Source organism: Acyrthosiphon pisum, chromosome A3 (assembly GCF_005508785.2).
Source record: "Acyrthosiphon pisum isolate AL4f chromosome A3, pea_aphid_22Mar2018_4r6ur, whole genome shotgun sequence".
NCBI classification, from domain to species: Eukaryota; Metazoa; Arthropoda; class Insecta; order Hemiptera; family Aphididae; genus Acyrthosiphon; species Acyrthosiphon pisum.
Window position 1 is genome coordinate 34,304,450 of NC_042496.1, and position 22,753 is coordinate 34,327,202.

General features: G+C 36.4%; 1 protein-coding gene across 6 annotated transcripts in view; it reads left to right on the forward strand.

Moving 5' to 3' along the window:
* LOC100160019 (teneurin-m) overlaps positions 1 to 22,753 on the forward strand; it is a 199,013-nt gene that overhangs the window by 129,157 nt on the left and 47,103 nt on the right. For 2 of the 6 annotated variants that reach the window (XM_008190409.3, XM_029491333.1), the window contains exon 1: positions 888 to 1,153. The exons of 1 other annotated variant lie outside the window; for it this stretch is intronic. In XM_008190409.3, the coding sequence (XP_008188631.1) occupies positions 1,120 to 1,153 (34 nt within the window). In that variant the 5' untranslated portion in view covers positions 888 to 1,119. Of the gene's footprint in view, positions 1 to 882; positions 1,154 to 10,604; positions 10,909 to 22,753 lie in introns of those variants that run through there. 3 more of the 6 variants (XM_029491329.1, XM_029491331.1, XM_029491330.1) reach the window with 3 other exon arrangements.

A 22,753-nucleotide genomic window follows, 5' to 3' on the forward strand; every position in this document is an offset into this window, starting at 1 on the left:
ATAACATATGCATTATAAAATAATAATAGGTTGTCGAACAATAAAGCCATAATAAATACTAGTATATTATAATATAGCGTACAAATCGAAATATCAAGTGAACACTGAATAATAATTTACTTCGTTATCATCTTACTATGGCAAACAATTATTATTATTAGTCAATATTAACAATTATGAGGAATGTCTGGTTTCGTATTGTTCATCGGAGTCAAACGTTTGAATAATAATTACAAGACAACTGCAAGTATTCCGCAAAACTAATAATATTATATCAATGTAATAATTAATGTACCTACCTACAAAGTCTACCTACGTTTCTTGTTTTTATTTATATCATGTACATATTTTTTGTGTTTTTTTTTTTTTTTTTGCTGAGTATACTTTTTACAAACGTTTTCCAAATCACATCCGTTGGGGTTTTTTTTTCACCGTACTTTTGAATACCTCCAACGCCGCAGGTCAAATCCGTTCCGCGTATGACCTCCCCAAGCGCGTTGCCCAGACACGCACTTAGGATTTGATTTTTGATTTTTCCATCTTGCAGCCGCTGTAAAACATCGTCAGCATCGGCCATTGTCGCCACTGCCCCTCTCGCACCCCTCCGCCGCCCGCCCGACACATCGCCGAACCACGCAGCCCTGCCCTGACCTGTTTCACTTGTCTTCACCCCGTCCCTGCTGTTGTACGGCCGTACAAAACGGGAGACGGTTTTTACGAGTGGCAACAAGAGAGGGACCCGCGCGCACTCTCGCGCACCGCCCGGTCCTCGTCGCATTATTATTATTACTAACGTTCTCACCGCCGAAACCAGTGCCGCCGTCCGCTGTCCCGGCGCGTACCCAGTCAGTTAGTTTAACGTCGCCCTGCCGCGCGCACCATCCGATCGCGAGTTCGTCGTGGTTTTCGCGTCCGAAATCAAATTTCGTTTCGGTTTTCGTGTTCTGTTTTTTTTTTTTTTTTTTCAAAATTTGTTCTTCTCGAATGGTCGTCTTACACATTTCCGAACAATCGACGTTTACGTTTCGTTCTCGTTAAAATAATAAATTATCATAACATCGTCTCGCGTGCGTATCGTGCTATGTTCACTGTTACTGCTGATCTAAACCACCGTGATTGATGAAAAGCATGATACTTGGATATCCACCGTATGGTAAGCGATCGACGCCTTTGGTTGTTGTTTTCGTTTATAAAAAAAAATCATTGCCGTCGTTTTTACTTGTTATCGATTTTTTAACAATCTCTGTTATAAATCCGTTTTACTTGTACGAACCAGCGCGTGAATATCATTATAGTTGTGTCAAGTCGAAACGCCTGTGCACTTCGTGTGAGTGATACGGTTGATATTTGTCAGCTGAGAAATAGGGTCAATATTTATATGTTACCTTTTTTTTTTTTGGTTCACATCAGTAAGAAACTCAGAAGAATAAAATATCATTTTTTATAGATGTGTGAGATTTATATCAATTTTGAATGTACAATATTATACATACATGCATTTCTATCAACGATTGCCCAACGGGACGTAAAATCGAGTTATAGATAAAATCGATCTCTGGGGATTTAAATCCCTAGCTTCATTAAATCAAATAGGGGAGAAAAAGTCGTAAGTTGGAAAATCTAATTCATATAATATTTCTATTGAAATTGCAATTTAAATATTTTATATCATATTCCTAATCTCAATTCAAAAATACAATAATATATTATAATACGTTTTATAAGTTTAATAAAATATTTTTAAAAAATGTTTGGCATCCCAGACCTACATTATATATATTTAAACTATTTTAATTTATGATGATATTATGATAAAACAATATTTTTTTTTTGAGGTATTTGTTTTGTTTGTTTAGACTTTGTCACATTAGTTATTATTGATACTTATTGATACCTCCCAACCTTAGGAACAATAATATGTCTTCTTGTGCTTACACACAACTAAAATAATAAAAAATAACAATAGTACATAATAACTTAATAATCACCTAGTTTTTAGTTCAAGTTCCGTTATTTGACGTGAGAAACATTCTAGTATAATATTATGTATATTGATACAAGCATAGGTAGTGCACAAAAAATGGAATCAAAGAATAAATATTGAATGAATGTGTGTGTACTGTGTATGTGGAGTCGTGCGTTTCGAGGTAGACCTAAACGGGAAGAGTCATTAATTGACCGCATTGTACGGTTGACTGTAAATCATCTAACAATAAAAACAAAATAAAAACCATTACGTTTAGAAGAGTCAAAAAACCAACACATCGTAATATTATTATTTTCTAATTCAGAAATTAAGGTATAGTTATAGGTACGATAATATCTATATACTGTTATAGTGCTATACAAACCAAAGCCATTGCCGACGATTACGATCGCCGCACGTCTCCGTGCAAGAGTAGGATTTTACCGGAGATTGACGGCTCCGATCAAAGGATTTGTTATTTATTTTGGTTTATTTTTTTATGATTGAAACACCCTGTATGTAAAAAAATAAAATAAAGCTATGTGTACAATAAGAAGAATGCGGTTTTCGGCAGGGTGCAGGCGGGGGAGTATTTGATAATATTTTTCGACCTGACAATGGGTGCCCCGGAGCTTCGGATGATACTGATATTTTTGTATTCTTTTGTTTTACAGGTAAGTGTTCAGATTAACAAGCGCATTGTCTGTGCTATAATGTAATATACAAACACGTCGTAATACAATGGTGGTCGATAAGATGAGACGGCCGGCGACACTGGTCGACGACCGAGTGTCAGACCGTCAAACATTGTTACGTCCGTCACCGCTGTAAAATACGATGTCGATGGTCACAGCTGATCGGATGACTCCCGGGCGAAAACTAATAGAAGACAATGGACCGTGTGCATAGTAATAATGACGATAATAATTATTATTATTGTCAGTATATCATTGCTAACAGGGACGTGAGGGTACCGTGGGAAATTTTTAACGGACAATGGTCGGCTGTCAATTAAAAAAAAAACAACGAAATTTCTCGCAAAGCACAGTAGTAGTATTAGTATCTAGTCGTAGGAATAGTACTATAGAATCGGTAGATGTAGTAGTAGTTGGATTTAAATTTTCGTGCAAGGTCGAATTCTATATTCAGAGATATTTGTAAAGCGCCGATGGCCAATCCGGTTTTGAACTTTGTGCTACACAACCATATGGTTTGCATCAAGACATCGTGAGATTTCGCCTAATGTACGTTTCTCGCTAAATTGTACAGTTTATCGTAGGTAAGATTTGAAATATATATATATATATATATATATATACACACAATTTCCGTGTCAAAATATTCGGATTTATTTTTATATAGTTTTATTAGCTAGTTCGTCGAAGATAAATAATATAATAGAGTTAGGTACATACTTTATTTAAGTTATCGTAATTGGCCAAGTTTACTATAAATTATTTTTAATGATAAATATTATAATAATAACATAAATAAATATTAAAATATTATAACAATTAATATGCAATCGATAATGAACATTGAACATGCTGCCAATAGTTATTCTAAAATTATTAAAAAATATTCGTTGAAGAATATTTTGAAAACTTATTTTATTACGGCTGCAAACGGGTAGATAACATTTCTTTATACCTATTGTACCTATTGGTAACGAAACTAGAATTTTCATTTGTAATAATTCAAGCGAAAAAATTACAATGATTTTCAATTATTTTGGGCATTCATAAGAATGGTAATAGGTATATGGTAAAAGGACAATCGTTTAAAAAGTGATAACGGTTGATCGAATATCATTAGATTTTAAATCCGATTAGAAATGTCTATGGCCAATATGTGTTGAATGAGGGTTGTAATCCTACTCAAACTATTACAAAATATTTCTTAAAAAATTCAGGTAGGTAGGCGTTTGATCTTTTCTTTTTTTCTACACGAACCTTAATAAATTGTAAATATCCGTAAAAATGCCCGTCCCAACGTACCGCTGTGCACAATGTCATATCCATTGAATCGTAAAAGTGTCTACATTATAATATTACCATTCGAACATGTTGTGTGTCATTTTTATCATTTTACATGTTATGATTGAAATATGAGCAAAATTAATTATGGAGGTAACGCGGTCTCGTGGGATATACTAAATATCACAACCGAGCGTATAATTCAATTAGCCAAATTTTGTACTTTATCAATAATGTTCGCATTATTCATAACGCAATTATAGTTCATTCGGAATACGGTATACTGTATAAATATAATACTCGGGTAATAAACATTTCTGCCAAGTATTTCTCTCGAAAAAGACTCAAAATATAATAACGTAATATATTATAATATTGCGTACAATTTGCACAAACCATCGTAAGCCGTTCAAATACATTTTGTTTTCACTCGACAATAATTATTATTGGTCTTATAGGAAAATATACGGTAAAATACCCTTTACCTACGGTGCGTGTAATATTTTTCGTTTTCATTTCTCTCGTTGGTTCAATACAATACGAATACCGCGGATATTTTTACGATCCCGACATTAAAAACAATACATAATATTTTCACTACGTACGTGCCCGTTCGGTTCCACCACGATTTATGGTCGTTTACTATATAATAATATTATAGTGTCGTATTCCGTTTTAAACACCCGGTCGCCTGCCAATCGTTTCAGTTCAATTGCCTCGGAATGCTGCTCATCCGCACACGCAGCTCGGGGGCAAACGGCGTATCGTATAGGTTGATTTTTTCCGTATCTTCCCCTTTCTGCAGCCCCCGCTTCGCCGTCGTCCACCCTCGAAAAAGGGTTTACATCTGCATATTATACGGATTTTTTTTCCGTTTCGTTTTGTTTTGGCAAATTATACCTTCGGGGAGGTACGTATAATGTGCGATGGCATATATGGTGTTTTTATTTTTATCTGTCCACGGTAATTACACGCTGTCTGCTCGAAACCAGACATCCAGATACGGTTGGCCGCGGAAACAAAGCTAATTCGTTAGGAATCCCTTCAGCGGCGCGTTGTGTATTAAAATCATTATTATTATTATTATTATTATTTATAGCACTAAATGCACGGGGGTAAACATTACCGGGATTAGTGAGTACGTGCGTGGAAATAGAGGGGATATATGGTTACACGCTATACTCCGGCAGAAAGAGAAAAAAAAACGACTTGTGTTTAATGGCACTTAATGTCGTGCAGCTGTAGTTCCGATTAAACGAGAGAAATATATTCTTATACCACGACGCACGTGAACGCGTATCTGTTATGTATAGTTGATTGATTGATATTCGAAACGGTGACTACCGGTGTCCAACACATGGCTGTTGTGTGCGTGTTTTTTTTTTCGTCTTACCGGTGGTAAAAACAATAACGTCTGCTATATACCACGCTGGTATTGTATATTATTTGAGATCATCAAAGCCACCGATTTGTATCGTCTTATTGAGATCCAAGGTCGTTCGACAGTGTATAATTTCTCTTCGGCCGAAAACATGATATTTTAATTATTTTATTCATACGTGGTTTTGTTTATATTAAACACAACATCTAATAGGAACATAACGTAACAATATTATAGCAGAAAGGTCGCGGCTTACTGATAATCAACAACGAAAGTATTATTTACAACACACCTTAGACGGTAAACATTTAAATATGACGCGAGTTGTTTTAACATGCTACAAAAGTATTTTCTACACTTGGTTTTGGTAACTTTTCGTCGACAGCCAGTGTAATATATTATACCAACATGGATAGCTTATTGTATACTTAGGTCGTTTGGTTAATATTAATGTGTACAAGTTTTAAAAATTAATTTTGTTTCATAACTACGTAATCGTGTAAAATGACATAATAATATTAATAACTCATGTCAAATATTTATTTATATGAATACCTACCTGCAAAATAATCTTTTTAAAATTTTATTTTTATTTTATTTAAGCCGTGTCGAAATTTATTGTCCATTTCATTGAATTTAATAATAATACTGAATGATCATATTTGTGTTATAATGTACAAGTAAATATTTTTTATACTCTATGGAGTAAAATTACTGAGGTTGAAAAACTCGTTAGTCGTTACCAAAACGTTTGTACGTATTCATTAGCAACGGAGGTTGTAAATGACTCATTTCACGTCACCCCTCCCCCCCGACTCATCATCATCATTTAGAGTACATGAAACCATCCACAAAATAATACGTTCTGCGCTTTCAGATAAATTCGCAGTATATATTTTAACAACATAATTAATAGTGTTACAGTCACAGAACGCACACAATATTATAAGAATGAATGAATTAAAATAAGTATAGCGAATTAAACCTTTACCTATAAATACCTAACCTAGACCGTAACCATGTACTTAGGTAACTATTATTGTAATACTCTCAAGTTAATTGTTTTGTTCGTTTAGTTCTATATTGCAATCGAAGCATAGCAACTGATAGAATTTTTCAAGCAGCAGTTTTCAAGTTTATAATATTATAGAAATCAGGTTTACACGAAACGACCATATGGTCTCTTGGCTCGTACGGATTCTATTCCGTCTATTAAATTCTTTATTGTCGTATCTCGGACATCGATACATGCTAGCTTCACATCATAGCGTATAGGTACATGATTTTTTTTTTTTTTTTTGTTATAGAAAAAAAATATATCTCTCATACCACCCTTTTTTTTCTTCTATTTAATGTTAAACAAACAATGTAGATTTGAAAAAAAAAAAATGTTTCACATTGTTACCTTAGGTATTATTAATTTTTCACCGTGTTGTTTTTTTCGCTGCCCGCGTATACGTTATTGTTGTTCCAGTTTTGTAATTCGAGAATTATCTCAACGGGACGCCCGGGCCAATTCCCCTTTCGAATCTGCATTGTGCCCATTGTTCCACATTCAGCAACATCAACAAAACAATATAACCGGCTCCATCTGGAAGCCTTTGCGCTGGCTAATAATAAAATATTAAGGGGCCGTGTATTATGCATGCGCGTTTGAGGAATTCGATTTATACGGTTTCTCGGTGGTGGTTGTATAAGGCACGCGTGATTGCGATTCATAATAATTTTCGTTTACAGTAGTTATAACCATGAACGGAATAGAAGGCACTTCAGACGTGATTCGGACGGTCGTCAAAGAGGCGTGACCCATTGTAGAACCCACCATATTATAGTGTATGTGCACACACACGAGACGTTAGTTTCTTTATAAATCGCGTCCGAACATAACGGCGGCGCGTTATCGATTATTCGCGACCAGCGAGACGAATCGTGATGAGACACCTGGAAAATTAGCCATAAAGACCGACGAGGGTGTGCGAATGAATGCCGAAGACTTCTGGACGGTGACCGCGCGGGACAAGCGTGTGCGGAGTGCGAGTTTCGTGCGTAAATTTTTATTATTTTCCGCGGAGATGGGCTGCTCAGGTATACATAATATAGCTGGCTATTATGATAATGGGCGTCGTGTATGTACACCGAACGGGTAATTAATTTTATTTTAAACTCTCGGCCATTGTTCGGGTGCACTTGACTCCGCAGGTCGAGTTTTGAGAACCCTCGTCCGTACGCATGGGGGTTAGTATGGGGGGATGACGCGGCGGCAACAGCTGTTCAAGATGTCGAGTGATCTTGCGGGGACAATGTGCGATTGTCGATGCGATTAAACGCCGCCTCTTTAGAGGTTCGTCTCGTCTCGTTTTTTTTTTTTTTTTTTTTTGTTGATTTAGCTGCACACATATTTAACCGTTCGTGTGGAATATAATAATAATAATAATAATAATATCTTCCCGTCCCTTTCGTTTTTATCCGCGTGTTATTTTAACGCCTCCGCCGCCAACCACTGTCCCGTCGCACCGCTCACATATCCAATATGCCATATATGTGTATATATGTACAATGTACATATGCGTTTATGCGTGGTGCGAATTGCTATCGATCCGGTGGCGGGTATATTATATATATATATATATATATATATATATAGACCTAATATCCGTTCCGGTTTGACGGACCACAGCTGACAACGGATACTGGCAGCATCCGGTCGACGCGTGATAACAGTGCCGGAGTTTAACACGCCTACGCGTTATTACTACGATATTATATTATTATTATTATTATTATTATTATTGCTGCGCCGTCCCATAAACGCAATATATCCATTTCAAAACTAAGGGTACGGCACCTGGCCCATAGTATATTGTCCCCCATTTCTCTTTACACGTTTAATCCCAGTTTAAAGAAAAATCAAACGCGATGCAGCCATTATATGCGTCTTGTAATACGCTAATAATATGTTGTACGCGCCGTATAATATAACATCAGCTGCCTCGGGTATGTATATACATCTCGTACTAATGTATCGGATTTCAGAGAGATTGCCGACGTCTAAGGTTTTTTTCGTACTCATATAATAATAATAATAATATAATTGTACAAAGTATATACGTATACGTACGTACATAAATATAAAAAAAAAAATCTCTTTAGACAAATTGTTACGAACACTACGTATTTTTTTAAAAAAGGACCATAATATATTATATAGTATTATTATTATATACGATTGGCGCGTTTAGAGGGAACGTCCCACGTTCTACCCGAGATGAGCAAGGGTATATAATATATATTATACATACGTCGTATAGTATATTAATACCCACGTTCGATGGAAGATAAAAACTTGGCAGTCGAAAACGGTCCTAGATATAACGTGCGACGTATCGACGCGGAAGTACGCGACTGTATTGAAAATGCGTTTCTAGTGTACCTAACTCACGCTGCAAAAATAATATAAGCTATCCCGGGAAAACGCTTTTTATAACAAAATACACAATATATAGAGAAGGATCCTATTCTGTTATTTTCCCCTTTCCGAGCTGGCGTGAAAAATGTCCTAAGCAAAACTAATGGATGCACGTTTTCGATAAATTGTCCCATTGAGCGCTTACAGCAGATGTTTATCCGGTCGGCGGGTGACGGTGGACTTTCGCAACACCCTGCGATGTATCTTTACACTTCCACCGAGGAAAAACCGTCATATTCTATTCAAAAAACTTATTTTCATTTCCTCTTGCAGCAAAGGTTCGGAACAGTCCAAGTAATAATAATACCTACCCTAACCTCTCAGGCCGTCCGCAATAATATGATCACAATGTCTCTAGTCTGTCTCAATAAAAAACACATAGTGCCCGGCGCGTGTATTTATTTCACTCCCAATATGGAAATATACTCGGAATACAAATATTGAAGCACATGTATTTAATATACAATTTAGATTAAAGAGTTTCGACTCTGTGTTGCTAATAATCGAAATAAGTTTTGAGTGCAATGTGCCATCCACAGAACATTGTGATTTTGCAGGATCGATGGGTCATTATTTTAACAAAAAAATTATACGGGAATAGATATTAAACGTATTGGTAAACAACACATCGATAATGTATAAACAGGACAATAAGGTATTTTCCTGTAAAGGTGTCGAAAATTGACAAAGAACTACGGTGGCCCACTCTGTATAATATATAAAATATAATATATAGGTAGATACTACAGACACGAATACACAATGTACTCCGACGTTGGTGTTATAGAGTTGTTGTATAATATAGTATTTTTTTTTTAGTGTGCAAACGGTAAACGGTTAATTGTACCGTGTTCAATATCTTACCTTAATGTATTTTTTTCTTCTACCTGCTCTTTGACAAATGAAAACCCATTACTTCTATAAGAGTGGTAAAAAAATAATTTATAATAAAATACGTACGCGCACTAGACGAGAGAAAACAACCGAACAAAAGGAGTTTTTTAAAATAACATGCTAGGTATATAATATAATAATGTAGTTTTGTAATATTGTTTCTCGGTAACCATATGTCGCCGCATGCACAGGTACCTGTGGTCCGCCAGGATCGTTAACTCGTTCCACACCCTTTCCGACCTGGCAAGATTAAAACCCTCGTGTATGTGTATGTAACAGATTGGAAATTCATCTTTGAAAACCCTTTTTCACACTTTTTCTTACCCGCACCCATATGCCTTACCAATATTAAGCCGGGCAACAGATGACGGCTAGACTATTAGCTGGCACTCGATACCGGACTGTTAATCGATGTCCCCCTTCTGCACACCTGTTTGGTCATACGTTAAAAATATATCAAAAAGACTTTTACACTACGCACCTACACATTGTAAAATAACGCAATTCAATTTCCAGCGTTTTCTTCGTCTCAGCGACGAAATGTTCTTAAAATTCGTATCTATGAGTGTGAATTATCATATTGTGTATACAAAAATTAAATTAATGCTATAAAAAAATAATTTATCTTATGAATATTTTATTTTTAAACTATACGTTAAAAAAATATAGCTAGTATGTCTGTACCTGATTTTTAAAACCATTTATGTGATAATTTGTACTAAACATTTTTATAGCTGATATTGTAAAGTGAAAAACAAAATAACCATATCAACTGTAGTAGACTGTAGTTAAATATTTAATGGCGTTTGTACTATTTTATAACGATAACACAACATCATGTTATGAAATGTTAACCACTGATAAGACATCAAGGCTAACCCGGAAATAATTTAAATTTGATAATGAAATATTATTTAGCAATAAATTAATTCTTGATATATTTTAATTTTAAAATAATATTGAAGGTTGATATCTATAATTGGCGGATGTTGTGCAATTTAAATATCACACATTTTTAACTTCCATTCATATATATTGAAGAGCTCACGATAACACAAAAAAATGTGTATATCCTAGTTGATTTCGGCAAGTATCGCGACTAATTGGACGTTGTTTCTACTGCTTGCCTCAAGAGTGTGCGCAATTAATTATCTCAATTATAACAGACAAATGCGACGTTTCTGTGCCGGGAACAATTAGGAGTTTTCGGGGATGAAGGTGGCAGGTAAGAAACTGAAACAAGGCTGAAAGTTCGTTTAATCATTACTAAAACGCCCGTGAGAAAGTTTGCGAGATCCCCCCACACCCTTTGTTCCGTGTATTTCGTTGCCGTGTGAACTTTTTGATAAATAGCTTTACGTCCGAACGATATTCGAATCGTTTAAGTCTTTTTAAACCGACTTACTTTCTACCCTCCCCGTGCAAGTATACACCAACTCCGGAGATGATAGTCCGATATTATAATAAAATTGCAATTAAAGTTTCGCGCCGCCGGTGGATATATAGTCGTACTCGCGGTGTGTGACGTGTGCGTTTTCTCTCACAATTAGTTGGGCGCACCGGTGGCACGCTTCAGTGTGTGTGGCTGGGTGAGGACACTGCAAAAGTTCTGCCGCCGTTATATACCTTCCGTGCACCATGCCGGCGAGGAGAGTTCGCAGAGTTGACAGAAAACCACCGCCTCCTTTGAGTTTATCCGGACCCGGGGATTTTCCGACCAATTAAAGTTGCAACCTAATTACTACTATACCCTTTAAGGCGGATGCGCGTGTGTATGCGTACAAGTTTATACGTACATATATTATATATATATATATGTATATATATATTATACAGCCGAGTCGTACGCGGAGAAAGTGTGTGACGGCAGACGGGGTAGTATGTACGATGTTGTTGGCGGGGTCTTTTGGAAATGATTTATCAGCACAGACGCCGAGGATATTATGAATCCGACCGGAAACGCGCTTAGACCGGCGAAACATCCGGTCCGATGAATTAAGTATAAGAGCTCTCTACTACGGTCTGCGTATTATAATTCACTCCGTGGGGCGATATCTAACCGAGCTCTAATGAATATTGAATTGTATTTATTTTCAATCGCGTCGCGTCGCGGTAGATTTTGTGAGTTTCCGTGCTGGCACGCACCGATCGCAATCGGCGTTAAACATATTATTTCACGGCTAATTAAATTCTCAAACGACCGCGTTTTATCATTATCACCGTCGTCATCATCTCATTAATTCTTTAACGAAACTGCAGGCTAATGCTATTATTGCTATCGTATAATGCTGCTGTCGCGTGTTGGTGCGCCAAAGTGCTAAAATGTGTATTGGTCGTATATATAGTGGGTACCTATAGCTAATATATATGAGCTTTAAAGGTTCTATTGTTAACTTTTTTGTTGAACATGTTATCAAACGCGTTAGCATTGTGATTTTGCTATACATATATTTTTCTGAAACGAATATAGGTTAGGTGTATTATTGCCTGCACGTGTCGGTTTGTTTCGTCGAATGTTGATAAACGAGACGCCAAGAATATTTTGCATATTGTACTGAATAATCGTACACAATCGCCTAATTAAATCCACAGTCGTCTGGTCCACCCCCGGGGATGTGAATAGTCTCGGCGGACACACAGAGTTGGTGTAAGATTTATGGCGTCCCGCGGTATCTGCTCGGGCGATAAGCCGGCCATGCGCGACGGGCACGTCTAGTGATGGGGGGGTTGGCGAGGTGCGCCGGGGAAAACCATTGTCGTTGGGCATACACAAAAATGTAATTTGGAAAAGCCGTTAATGTCAAACGCCCGAGCAGCGGCACATAAATATCACTTCTTACGGCAAGTCGTGTACAGGGGAATGGGACTCTGCGGCATGTTGAGCGGGGTCATTTTTCGGCGCGCTTGAAATAAAGATGATGCCAAAATATGAATTACGAGTTTTCATTAAACGCCATTTGGATGGTGGTCATAAAAATGGCCAATTGACTGTGCTCCAACAACGATCCGGAGGCGTTATAAATACCTGAACGCAAGGCCACTTGTGAAATATTATTCAAGTTTGTTCATTGAGGCGTTCGATGCGCCTGTTTGCGTATATTTATATGTTATTTTGTTTTAAAAATTCAATACTTTTAATTTAAACATCGCCAATAGCTATAACCGTATTACATTACCAAAATAATCATGTATAAATAGTACCTATATCGGCTGCTATATCAATACACTCAACACTGGACTGAGCAATGCGTTATTTTTGTTTTTACGATATTACCGTATTCTCACGGGTTAATGTTTCGATATTGAAAATGATATGGTTTAGGTAATAAAAAATGTATTTAAGATCTTATATTTTGTTTTATTAATATAGCCTTGTTAGAATTGAAAACGACTAAAATAACACTAGTTTCGGTTGAATTAAATTATTACAAAGAATTATAATAATATAATAGGTATAACATATTATATTATGTATATATTATATCTGTTTTTTGGATAGATTATTTTACAATTATCATCAGTTTCATTAAATATAATTTAATAATGACTTACACATCAATTTCTTCATTCAGATAACAATATTGTATACTATAATAGTTATTATATACTGTACATACTATACATAGTTACTGTACATAAGTACATGATTAATAGATGTATATACATTGATTAATGGATTTACTGGATTATCGTATCTCGCATTACAAATGTTTCCGTTACTTAAACTTAATATAACAATACAAATATATATTTAATTCCATACAATTTATTATTAAACATCATATACAAACATATCTGTATTTTCGTGATAAAACGTAAAATGTAGACAAGTAGCATAATAAATTATTCACTAGATTGCAAGCAGTTGTTAAATGTATTATACTACTATTAAGATCTAGTTATGTGGTAGAGTTTTAAATAGCTAGGAATTTTTCTATCCGAAGATATATGCGTCCCTTCATTTTGAACTGCGGAACTACTTCAATTGTATTATATCCCCTTTTATTGACCAAGCCAATAAACATACGAAAGCATCCCGATTTGTGTCAATTTGTCCCGAACCTCGGACCCCCATGGGACACATTCGCCCATAAATCTAGAAGAATCTGACTTTTCTGTGTGTCTAAGATTATATTTTAACAAATTGATTTCAATGGGACCCAGAAGTTTTCGAAATATGGTCGAAATATACATATGGCATGTTTTGTAAGCTAATACTGACTTTAGAACATTGAAAAGACAGATAGGCAAAGTATGAAAAAAAAAATCGGCATAATTATATTGTTCGTGCGGAGTATTAAGTTTAACATACTATAGTGCATGAATAAGTTTGTAAGGCCGGATTTGCCACCCGTTTTAACATCCCCGCCACTGTAGTCGTGTTTCATAAATGTCACAGTAACAAACTTTTTCCGCGTCCTGGGAACAAAACTTCCAGAGAACACGTTGTTCGTTGCGTGCAATACTACTATATACCCGATATACACTATACAGTATAATATAAGCTATCGAGAAGCTGCGAAATCCGTTTAGCGAACGTTAAGCTGACAAGCCGACATAGGGCGTATTCGGTTACTAATGAAATTCTAGCAAAATAAAATAAATACAAAAAAAAAAGAGAAAAAATAAAAAGTCCATCCCAGGGGCTCCGTCGACTATATATATATATATATATATATAGCACGGAATCGAATGTCCCGCAGACCTAATTGTGTGCTGAGCAAGCGGTAGCGGAGACGAGGGACGGGAGGGGCTTAACGAACCGCCCGGACCACGATGTTCTGTAACATTACAATCCAGAGGGAGACCGTGTCGTAATTAAAGGCTTCGATGGCCAGGTCGAGGTGGTGGGAAGAGGTGGGTGGTGAATTCAATGCGACTTTGTTCGCCCTGTAATTGTAGTTAGCTGAAGTTCCAGGGAACGACCCCGCTGCAGCAGCACCCTCTGCACGTCATCGTGTACATCCGATACTACCCCACCGCGCCCGTCCACCGTGACCATAATATTTCACCAAACCTATGTACGCGGGTTGTACAAATACACGCGCAAGGCAATAATTGGGTCCATTCATCACCAAATGATTTCACACCACTTTCCGTCCGCCCGAAAAACCGGACATGGACGGACGTTTCCCGTCCTAATCTGCATCGACAGCCCACACTCGGCATTCCGCCAGGACCATTTAACCACTTTACGCACTTGTGCGATCGGAGTGCACGAGAGTATTGTATATAATAATTATTATAGGATTCGGTTGTACCTACTGCGAGTCATTTCACTCGCAGTAAAACGAGAGGAATTTCAGTTCAACCCCCGCCCAGGTGATGCTGACTTGCAGCTGAGGTTGTAGTGCTTTAAAACTTTATTGCAGTCAAATCACCATTAACGAGAGTTTTTTTTTGTTATTCCTTTCAGTGTAATGAACAGTGCCGTTCTGAAAACATATTTTCGGTAAAACATTCGTAACGTTAAGTTGAACAATGATAAATATTAAATTATCATAATGTCAATAATCGGCATAGTTATGCTTACCGTGGTTTACCTACCACTCTTGAACGAATTTTATTTTACAATATGACTATTCACGGTGAATTATTTTACTCACTATTTGAATACAATATGATCTCACTTGGAGTACTTTAAACTTCAATCGCTACCTGCGTAAAATATAAATAATCAAAATATATTAAAAATATATTTGTACCAAACCGATAAACAAAAATAAATATTTTATATTTTAATGGCATCGTGTTTTAATCACTCTTTTTATTTACATTTTTATTTTACTACGTTAAGCACATAGTTTATCTATATTTTTTTTTTTATAAGTTTATATCATTCCTCGTATATATTTTAAGACTTATCAATCTAACTCCATTTAATAATCGTTTTACTCCAGTGTGCAATCTACTTCCATCACGCGTAACTTGGCCGGGTAAAACGATTTCCCGTACAAATTGCTAGTGAACGTATATAATATGGGATATGGAATACAAGTGAACACTTTTCCACTTTATTCCCGATAATTTTCTTCTCGGAAATTACACGAAATAATGTTTTCCCCGAAGGTTGAATATACATTATAGTTATATTATTATGAGGCGAGCAATGAATGCAAATTTTTAACTGCAGTTCAAAGATTCTTATCAACACCGTGTACCGGTGGCGCAGTATTATAATAACATTCTGCTAATAACATTCCCCGATCATTTTTCCCGCGAACCTCTCCACACCAGACCATAAGACTGCCACTAACATTGTGGATATACTATTAAGAAAAATTCGTTGGCGTTTCTCATGTAAACGATTATTATGAGAGTAGAGTACGGATAGAACGAGTGGAAGTTTAATGGCGTCAGCTATGCTACGGAGCGCGCCACGGTTAATATGTAGTTTAATAAAAGGTCTCTCTGACTCTCTCTCTCTCTCTCTCTCTCTCTATCTATCTATCTTTCTCATTCTCTCTCACTATCCATGTCGCTCACATACACTCGTTTCCTATCCCTTAATAGCCGCCATAATATTATCTGAGTTTGACATAAATGCTATTCAGCCTGGCTGTCGTCCAAAAGTCCTCGTGGGTCTCTGGTTGCCGAGAAAGAGGAAAACGAATTAATCGAGGGGTGAGGTGGTGTGTTTATATCGAGCTATATAATATATATATATTATTATATCGCAGGAATTGCCAAAAAACAAACAAAAACAAAACCAAAAGCTATCCTCTAAATGTTGATTTTTCTTGATTCGCGTATTCTGAAAATAATATTGTAGGTACTAACGTGTTTCTTCTTATAATAATATTATATAATATATCAGTGTATAATTTTCGTTTTTTCAATTTAACTATTATATAACTTACTTGAAGTGTATTTTAATGTTCTATTATCTATCAATATAATATATTATTTCTATAATACAAAGTATAATAAAAATAGAGCTACCGATAACTATATTATAATTTATACTGGTTCCTTACTCCATTTATTCATTTTAGTTTGAATTTGTCAGCTATATAATTTGAAACGGAATATTTTCAACGGTTTTTATTTTTTTTTGCATAATGATGACAATTTTTTTATATGATTTCATTAAGTTTTTCACTCAAAACGTTATGTCAACTTTAATTTTAATACGATCAGAATAGGGACTTCCACAGGAATTCAGTATGCGTTGAATAATGAATATATTATTATATATATGTATATACTATATATATTATACATACATACATACATACATGCATATATGTTCATAATATTCGGTAATGGTGGCCGTATATTTGACACGCTTGTGGCCTAACCATGGCCGGTGAGGTTTTTAATTACTTCAAATGCTCAGTGCCCCTCGGTGCTCGTTTAACCGACACGAAATAACCGTTTTCGTTAATTGCGTGCTTGCTGCCGAAGCACAGTAGTATATAATATACTATATACCGTCCCTAGGTTAGCTTCCCCCCCACCCCACTCCTTCCAAAGAAGAGCCACCGCTTGTCGCGATTATGTGTTAAACAAGTCCTGAACGAAAAATGTATTTATAGCGTTGGCGTGTTAATATTAACGATTGTTTGCCGAAGATTGTAATGATAATGATAATATGTAGGTAAACGCAGGCTAGGGTGAAGTGGTATAAAGGACTTTTAAAAACAATTTCAAACACGACAACCGAGAACCTGGTACGATCGGATAGCGTGTAATTCGACCCGGGGATTGAGTATTATCGAACTAACGAGGTGTTTATTTGTTTCAATTTGCTGCTTTTATCCACGATACGGAGCGCCGCATTTCGAACGAAACAAGAATTAGGTTAATAAAATCTATTTCGATATTGAGTTAATAATATACCATACTACATGTTATGTATATATGAACTCAAGTTAGACGTATAATTATTGTAGTACGTGTAATTTTTATATCGTATGGAAATACGCTCGCTGGTCCAAAGTCTTACAGTGGAAAATCCACGGGCGGGACTATATGATATAACTAATTTCTAAAATATATTGCAATGAAATGGAAAAGGCATAAATTAAACGTTAAAAAAATACGGTCGTCCGACGGTCGTAGTCCGTATAGCGGATGGCGTAATTTTTAAATTAAAATAAAATTATCGTAGAACTGTTTCGGTGAGACATGGAATTCGATTAAAAAGTACGCTCCTAATCCGATTTCCGCCCCGGCGCGTGGTGCGACCTTTAGCGGTCCGGCCTGCTGCAGAGGTTTTGCGGGAAACGAGTGAAACATTTTCAGAGGTGAAATGATTAATACCCCTTGTCCAGCGGCGACTATTATTACACATAATTCGCACAGCTGTGGCGGTGGTGGCAGTGACATAATTAACAGGTCCGGCACGGAATGGCCGTCGGACAGACTCTCTTTCTCTCTCTCTCACTATATAATATATAATGTACAGTGTATATATATGTATATTGTACACACACAAACGTATTCCGACAAATGTGTAACTCTCCACCCCCGCAGGCCGTTTGACTTTACCCTTAAGGGTGGTGTTGGTGGAGGTCGAGGTGATTTGATCTGTATGTGTATGTGTGTGTAGTGATGAGGGGGTGGCGGCAGCCGTTTAATCCGGCATTAATCCTGCGTGGTGAGACGGCCCTGTGGTCGAGAAAATCGTCAGACGCCCGGGTCCGGAATGTCGCCGAATTAATCTTGTGGCAGTGTGAATTGGTCTGGGATAGCGGTGAGACCACCCGAGACGTGCAGTTTTGGGTTTGAGACTTAGAGATAACGTCGTGTTTAATTTATCGTATCTAATAAGTAATAATATTATTGTATAGGTAGGTGACGGAAAATTCAAACTGGTGTATAAAATACGAAATACGTGACTCTAACAGTGACTTATAATATATAATATTTACCTATACGTCTTATAATATAATAGTTTGACTTATCGACGAAAAAAACACGAAACAAATTCAAAATATCCATGAATTGATAAATTGTTTATGTCTAGGTAATTGTTGAAGTATGCAAACCGAAGTAAGAACAAACCGTGTTACTTTAAATTTCTTTGACACATTCAGACATTCTATACATTTTGCTTACGAAAAGTATCAAGGAAACCTTACATATGGGAATAACTTAATAATATCTTCATTTTTTTGGAACAATTTTGTTGTCCGAGGCGTTCACAGACAAATACTAAACCAACACTTATTTTCTCGTATAAATGTATATATTCACGAGGTAATGAAACTAATTATTAAAGTTTAGTGTATTAATGTGTGTAAATATTATAAACTATAAAATATGTACCTATTATTATTATTTAATTCTATATTATTGATAATTACCGGTCAACACAATACGTTTCGGACGATTCAACACAAAATACTGTTGATACTTAAAATGCATAATATATTCAATTTTAAACCTTTAATTCCACAAATTATAAGTATATTTTTTCTACGTTTTTTTAAAATTCTAACACTCGCGTAGTTAAGGCCATATCTGCAGGGTTACGTATCAAAAATATCATCATATTATACGCAACTAAAACCAACCTTTGGTGCCCTTTTGTATGAAAAAATATATCAATAATGACAGAGGTAATGTTAAATTTACAAAATATGTCTACGGAAATGTGTGGGACGTGCAAAAAATGACAAAATGTGCACTTTCATTGGAAAACCATCGGAATACGGTGTGCAAAAAATCATACTTTTTATGGTCGCGATATTGTGATAAAAATGTGCGTCTCATGGTTAGCTTGTAAGCCACGGACACGTAGAAGAAAAACACGCAAATCCCATAATTTCTACGTCCCGACAATAATAATACACTCGTCTTACGCGCATCGCGTTCAAACGATAATATACTGTTCTATATAGTCACAAAGAAACACGCCATCACGTGTCCGGGTCTCGTGGTGTGCTCGTTTTGACGTTGTAGGTACACGTAAAATTGTCTTCGTACCGGTGTATTTTAATATCGAACAACACTGTCTGACTGAATAAATAATTATTGTTGGCTCGTGTTACAGCATATTGTTTTAATATGCGTTCTATAATTATCGGGTTACAGACACAGTTTTTAATTGACGGGAAAAAAAAATTGTGGCGAATTAAGTATAGGTTCCATAAAGGTCTATATACCCAGTATAATATACCTGCAGCTACCACCCGGTCGTCGTCACACATACCGCTATAATAATAAAAAGTCATTTTTTTCTTCGTACAAGAGATATAATATTACCTACCTACATTGTTTGTTTTTTTTTCTTATAATTTCCCCTGATTTCAATAAATTACATAACTTCAAGCCGAGAAAAGTGTCTTTCGAAAATTATTAAAAAAAAAAAATCGTTCGTTATGTAAGGAGGTAGGTACATTACAAAAATGATCTTTATGCCAATAATATTATATCGTGATAATATATAACCGTAGCCTTCTTCGACCTTTAAATCACTCCGACAGATACTCGACCAGGAGTCTTACAATAATTGTACCTATCCTTTTTACAATGTGCTGTCGCCACTATATTAAAGCTATATACCTTAGACGGGCGCCACTGCTCCATTTATCGCGCATCATCTACCTACATCTCCACGGGTCACAGGCGCCGCAAGGACAAATACTCATGTCGCCGCTGCTCTTCGTCGGTGCTATTGTTCCCGAAAAGGGACCAAATTTTAGTGTGAGCCCTTGTTATTTTTTTTTCTTCTATAACAGTGGCGTATAGGCGCCGACGCCAGTCTGTGTTTATCGACTACGAATTGTCGTTTTTCCTTTCATATTTCTATTTAATTGTCCATGACAATGGTCAAACGTTCAAATGAAAAATGAAATATTAAACATTCCAGAACCACCTCTGGGTTTAGGGGAAAAAAAGATTAAGGTATCGTCCGACGAATATTATCCATCGGACATCATGTTACGACTTCGTAATGAACGAATAGGGTCCAAATACCAATGAATTTATTTGCATATTTCATTTAGGTATTCATTTTAATCGGCATTTTTAACATACTTCAATTTCGTCTCATTGTATATAAAGAAAATGTAATTTTACTGAACATATTTCTATGGCATTTTGAATAATTTTGTTTTTAAATTAAGAATAAAATATTATTGTGGTTGAAAGAATTTTTTTTAATATATTCTGGTAGGTACATTTTTAAATTGTATTAAATAATCTTAATTAACAAATATTTTCTTCAGAGTTTATAAATATATTAAATTTCTTAAAAATCGGTTTCACACTTGTTCAATTTGGCCTGAATCCAACATTTAAAATCTTTAATATAAATAATGTTGTTATAAAAAAAAAAAACAAAAATAACGCACATATTTTAACAAATTAATGTATCCTAGTATTTAACTTATAATTAATCAAAGTATTCAATATATTTGTGTCAAATGAATGTAATTCATATTTGTTTTTTTTTCTTTAAATTGAAATCATTCACTCGTAAAATTATTTACAAAAAAAAAAATATATACCTATAGGTACATATATATTTATAAATTGAACGAATTCTTGGTTTTAGGTGTCCATCATAAAAAAAAATTCCCCACTCTGATACAATAAATTATTTGTCAGCGGAAAAAAAAAAACAAAAATCGTTTTCACTTCGTTAACTTTTGCAACAGACATAAAAAATCGCTGTTATATTTTTACAGTGTAATATTTAAAGTGTAAAACCTTCACCGTTACGAACGATAAAAAATTAAAATATGCGAGCTAATTCCCGTTGCAGGCCAATTATTTGGTTCATATAAGCAGATCGTGATGCTCAACCAATAGAGACGAATGCACTATGAACGCTAATATAGTCCGTTTGCTACGCCTTAAGTATGTGTAGGTATCTAACTTATTACAAACGGCAATATTACAGAGGAGTAGAGTGAGAGGGCATTTAGTATGGTATGGTACCTATGATGAGTATATCGTTATTGTGTTTACAATAATAAACTGTTGTAGAGGCAGTCGTTTTATGAGGGTTTTATTTGACAATCTCCACACTCATATTTTATAGGTGTACTTCTACCTTCGGCTTATTTTCTTTACTATTCTTCATCATACTTGTTAAATCAACCGGATTTGCCCGGCAGCCGATTTCCTCGTACCTACATAACTATATCTAGTACTACACCGAACCTATTAATTTACCGTCCTCCGAGATCACAGTCGCTTCCACGGGGTCACGCACCGGTGCACTGGCCGTGGCCGGCGGCGGAGACCGTACGGATTTTTAAGTAAAGCCGGAGCGAACGTGCCGAACGGATGGAAGCACAATAAATTAATGTATGCGTTTTGGGGTTTTTTTTTTCGGGTTATCCACTCCACTTGCACAGGTGTCCACTCCATAATACGTACGCCTCTTTGTACAATATTACACCGGCTATTTCGCGGGCCCGGGCACAGCGATGCCACTACAACTATATATACGGTGTAATTAGCGTAATTAATACGTTCGCACGTGCGAACACCTGCTGTCCTCGCTCGTATCTTCTGCCGGGTCCGCGGGGCGCGAGGGCAGCTGCCGCGGCGGTGGGAGGGTGGTAAAACTTTTTGGACACGCTTCGACCGTAGCCGAACTTTCAGCCTTGGCGTGTGTACATGCATGTGCGTACATTGTGCGATTCAATGCGTGTGTGTACACGCATTCGGCGGTCGGCGCATAAAGGGTCCACGGGGAGGGGACGGAGGGGCAACACGAGATCAATAAACCGGGCGATGCGCACCGGCGGGGGTAGATGATCTCCGCCGGGCCTTCATTATGACCCCTGTGTGGCTGTGCGTTATTCGTCGGGGCGGGTGATGGGGAGAGGAGAGGGATACTGCAGGCGGCGGCCAGGCGTCCGGTGTACCCGACCGACGGTGGTCGACTCTCGGACGAGTCTTTAAACAGCGATTTTGCCGACGGAATGTATTACTATATCATACATTCGTGTGTTGTTGTTTTTTATTTTTGGATTCCGAACTCGTTTTTCCGAAACCATCACGACCATTTTTGGAAATCGTACATAATATTAAGTTTTTTTTTTTTTTTTTTTTAAATCCTTTACGCAAAATCTACAGCTATCGGTACAGCATACCTACTATATCGC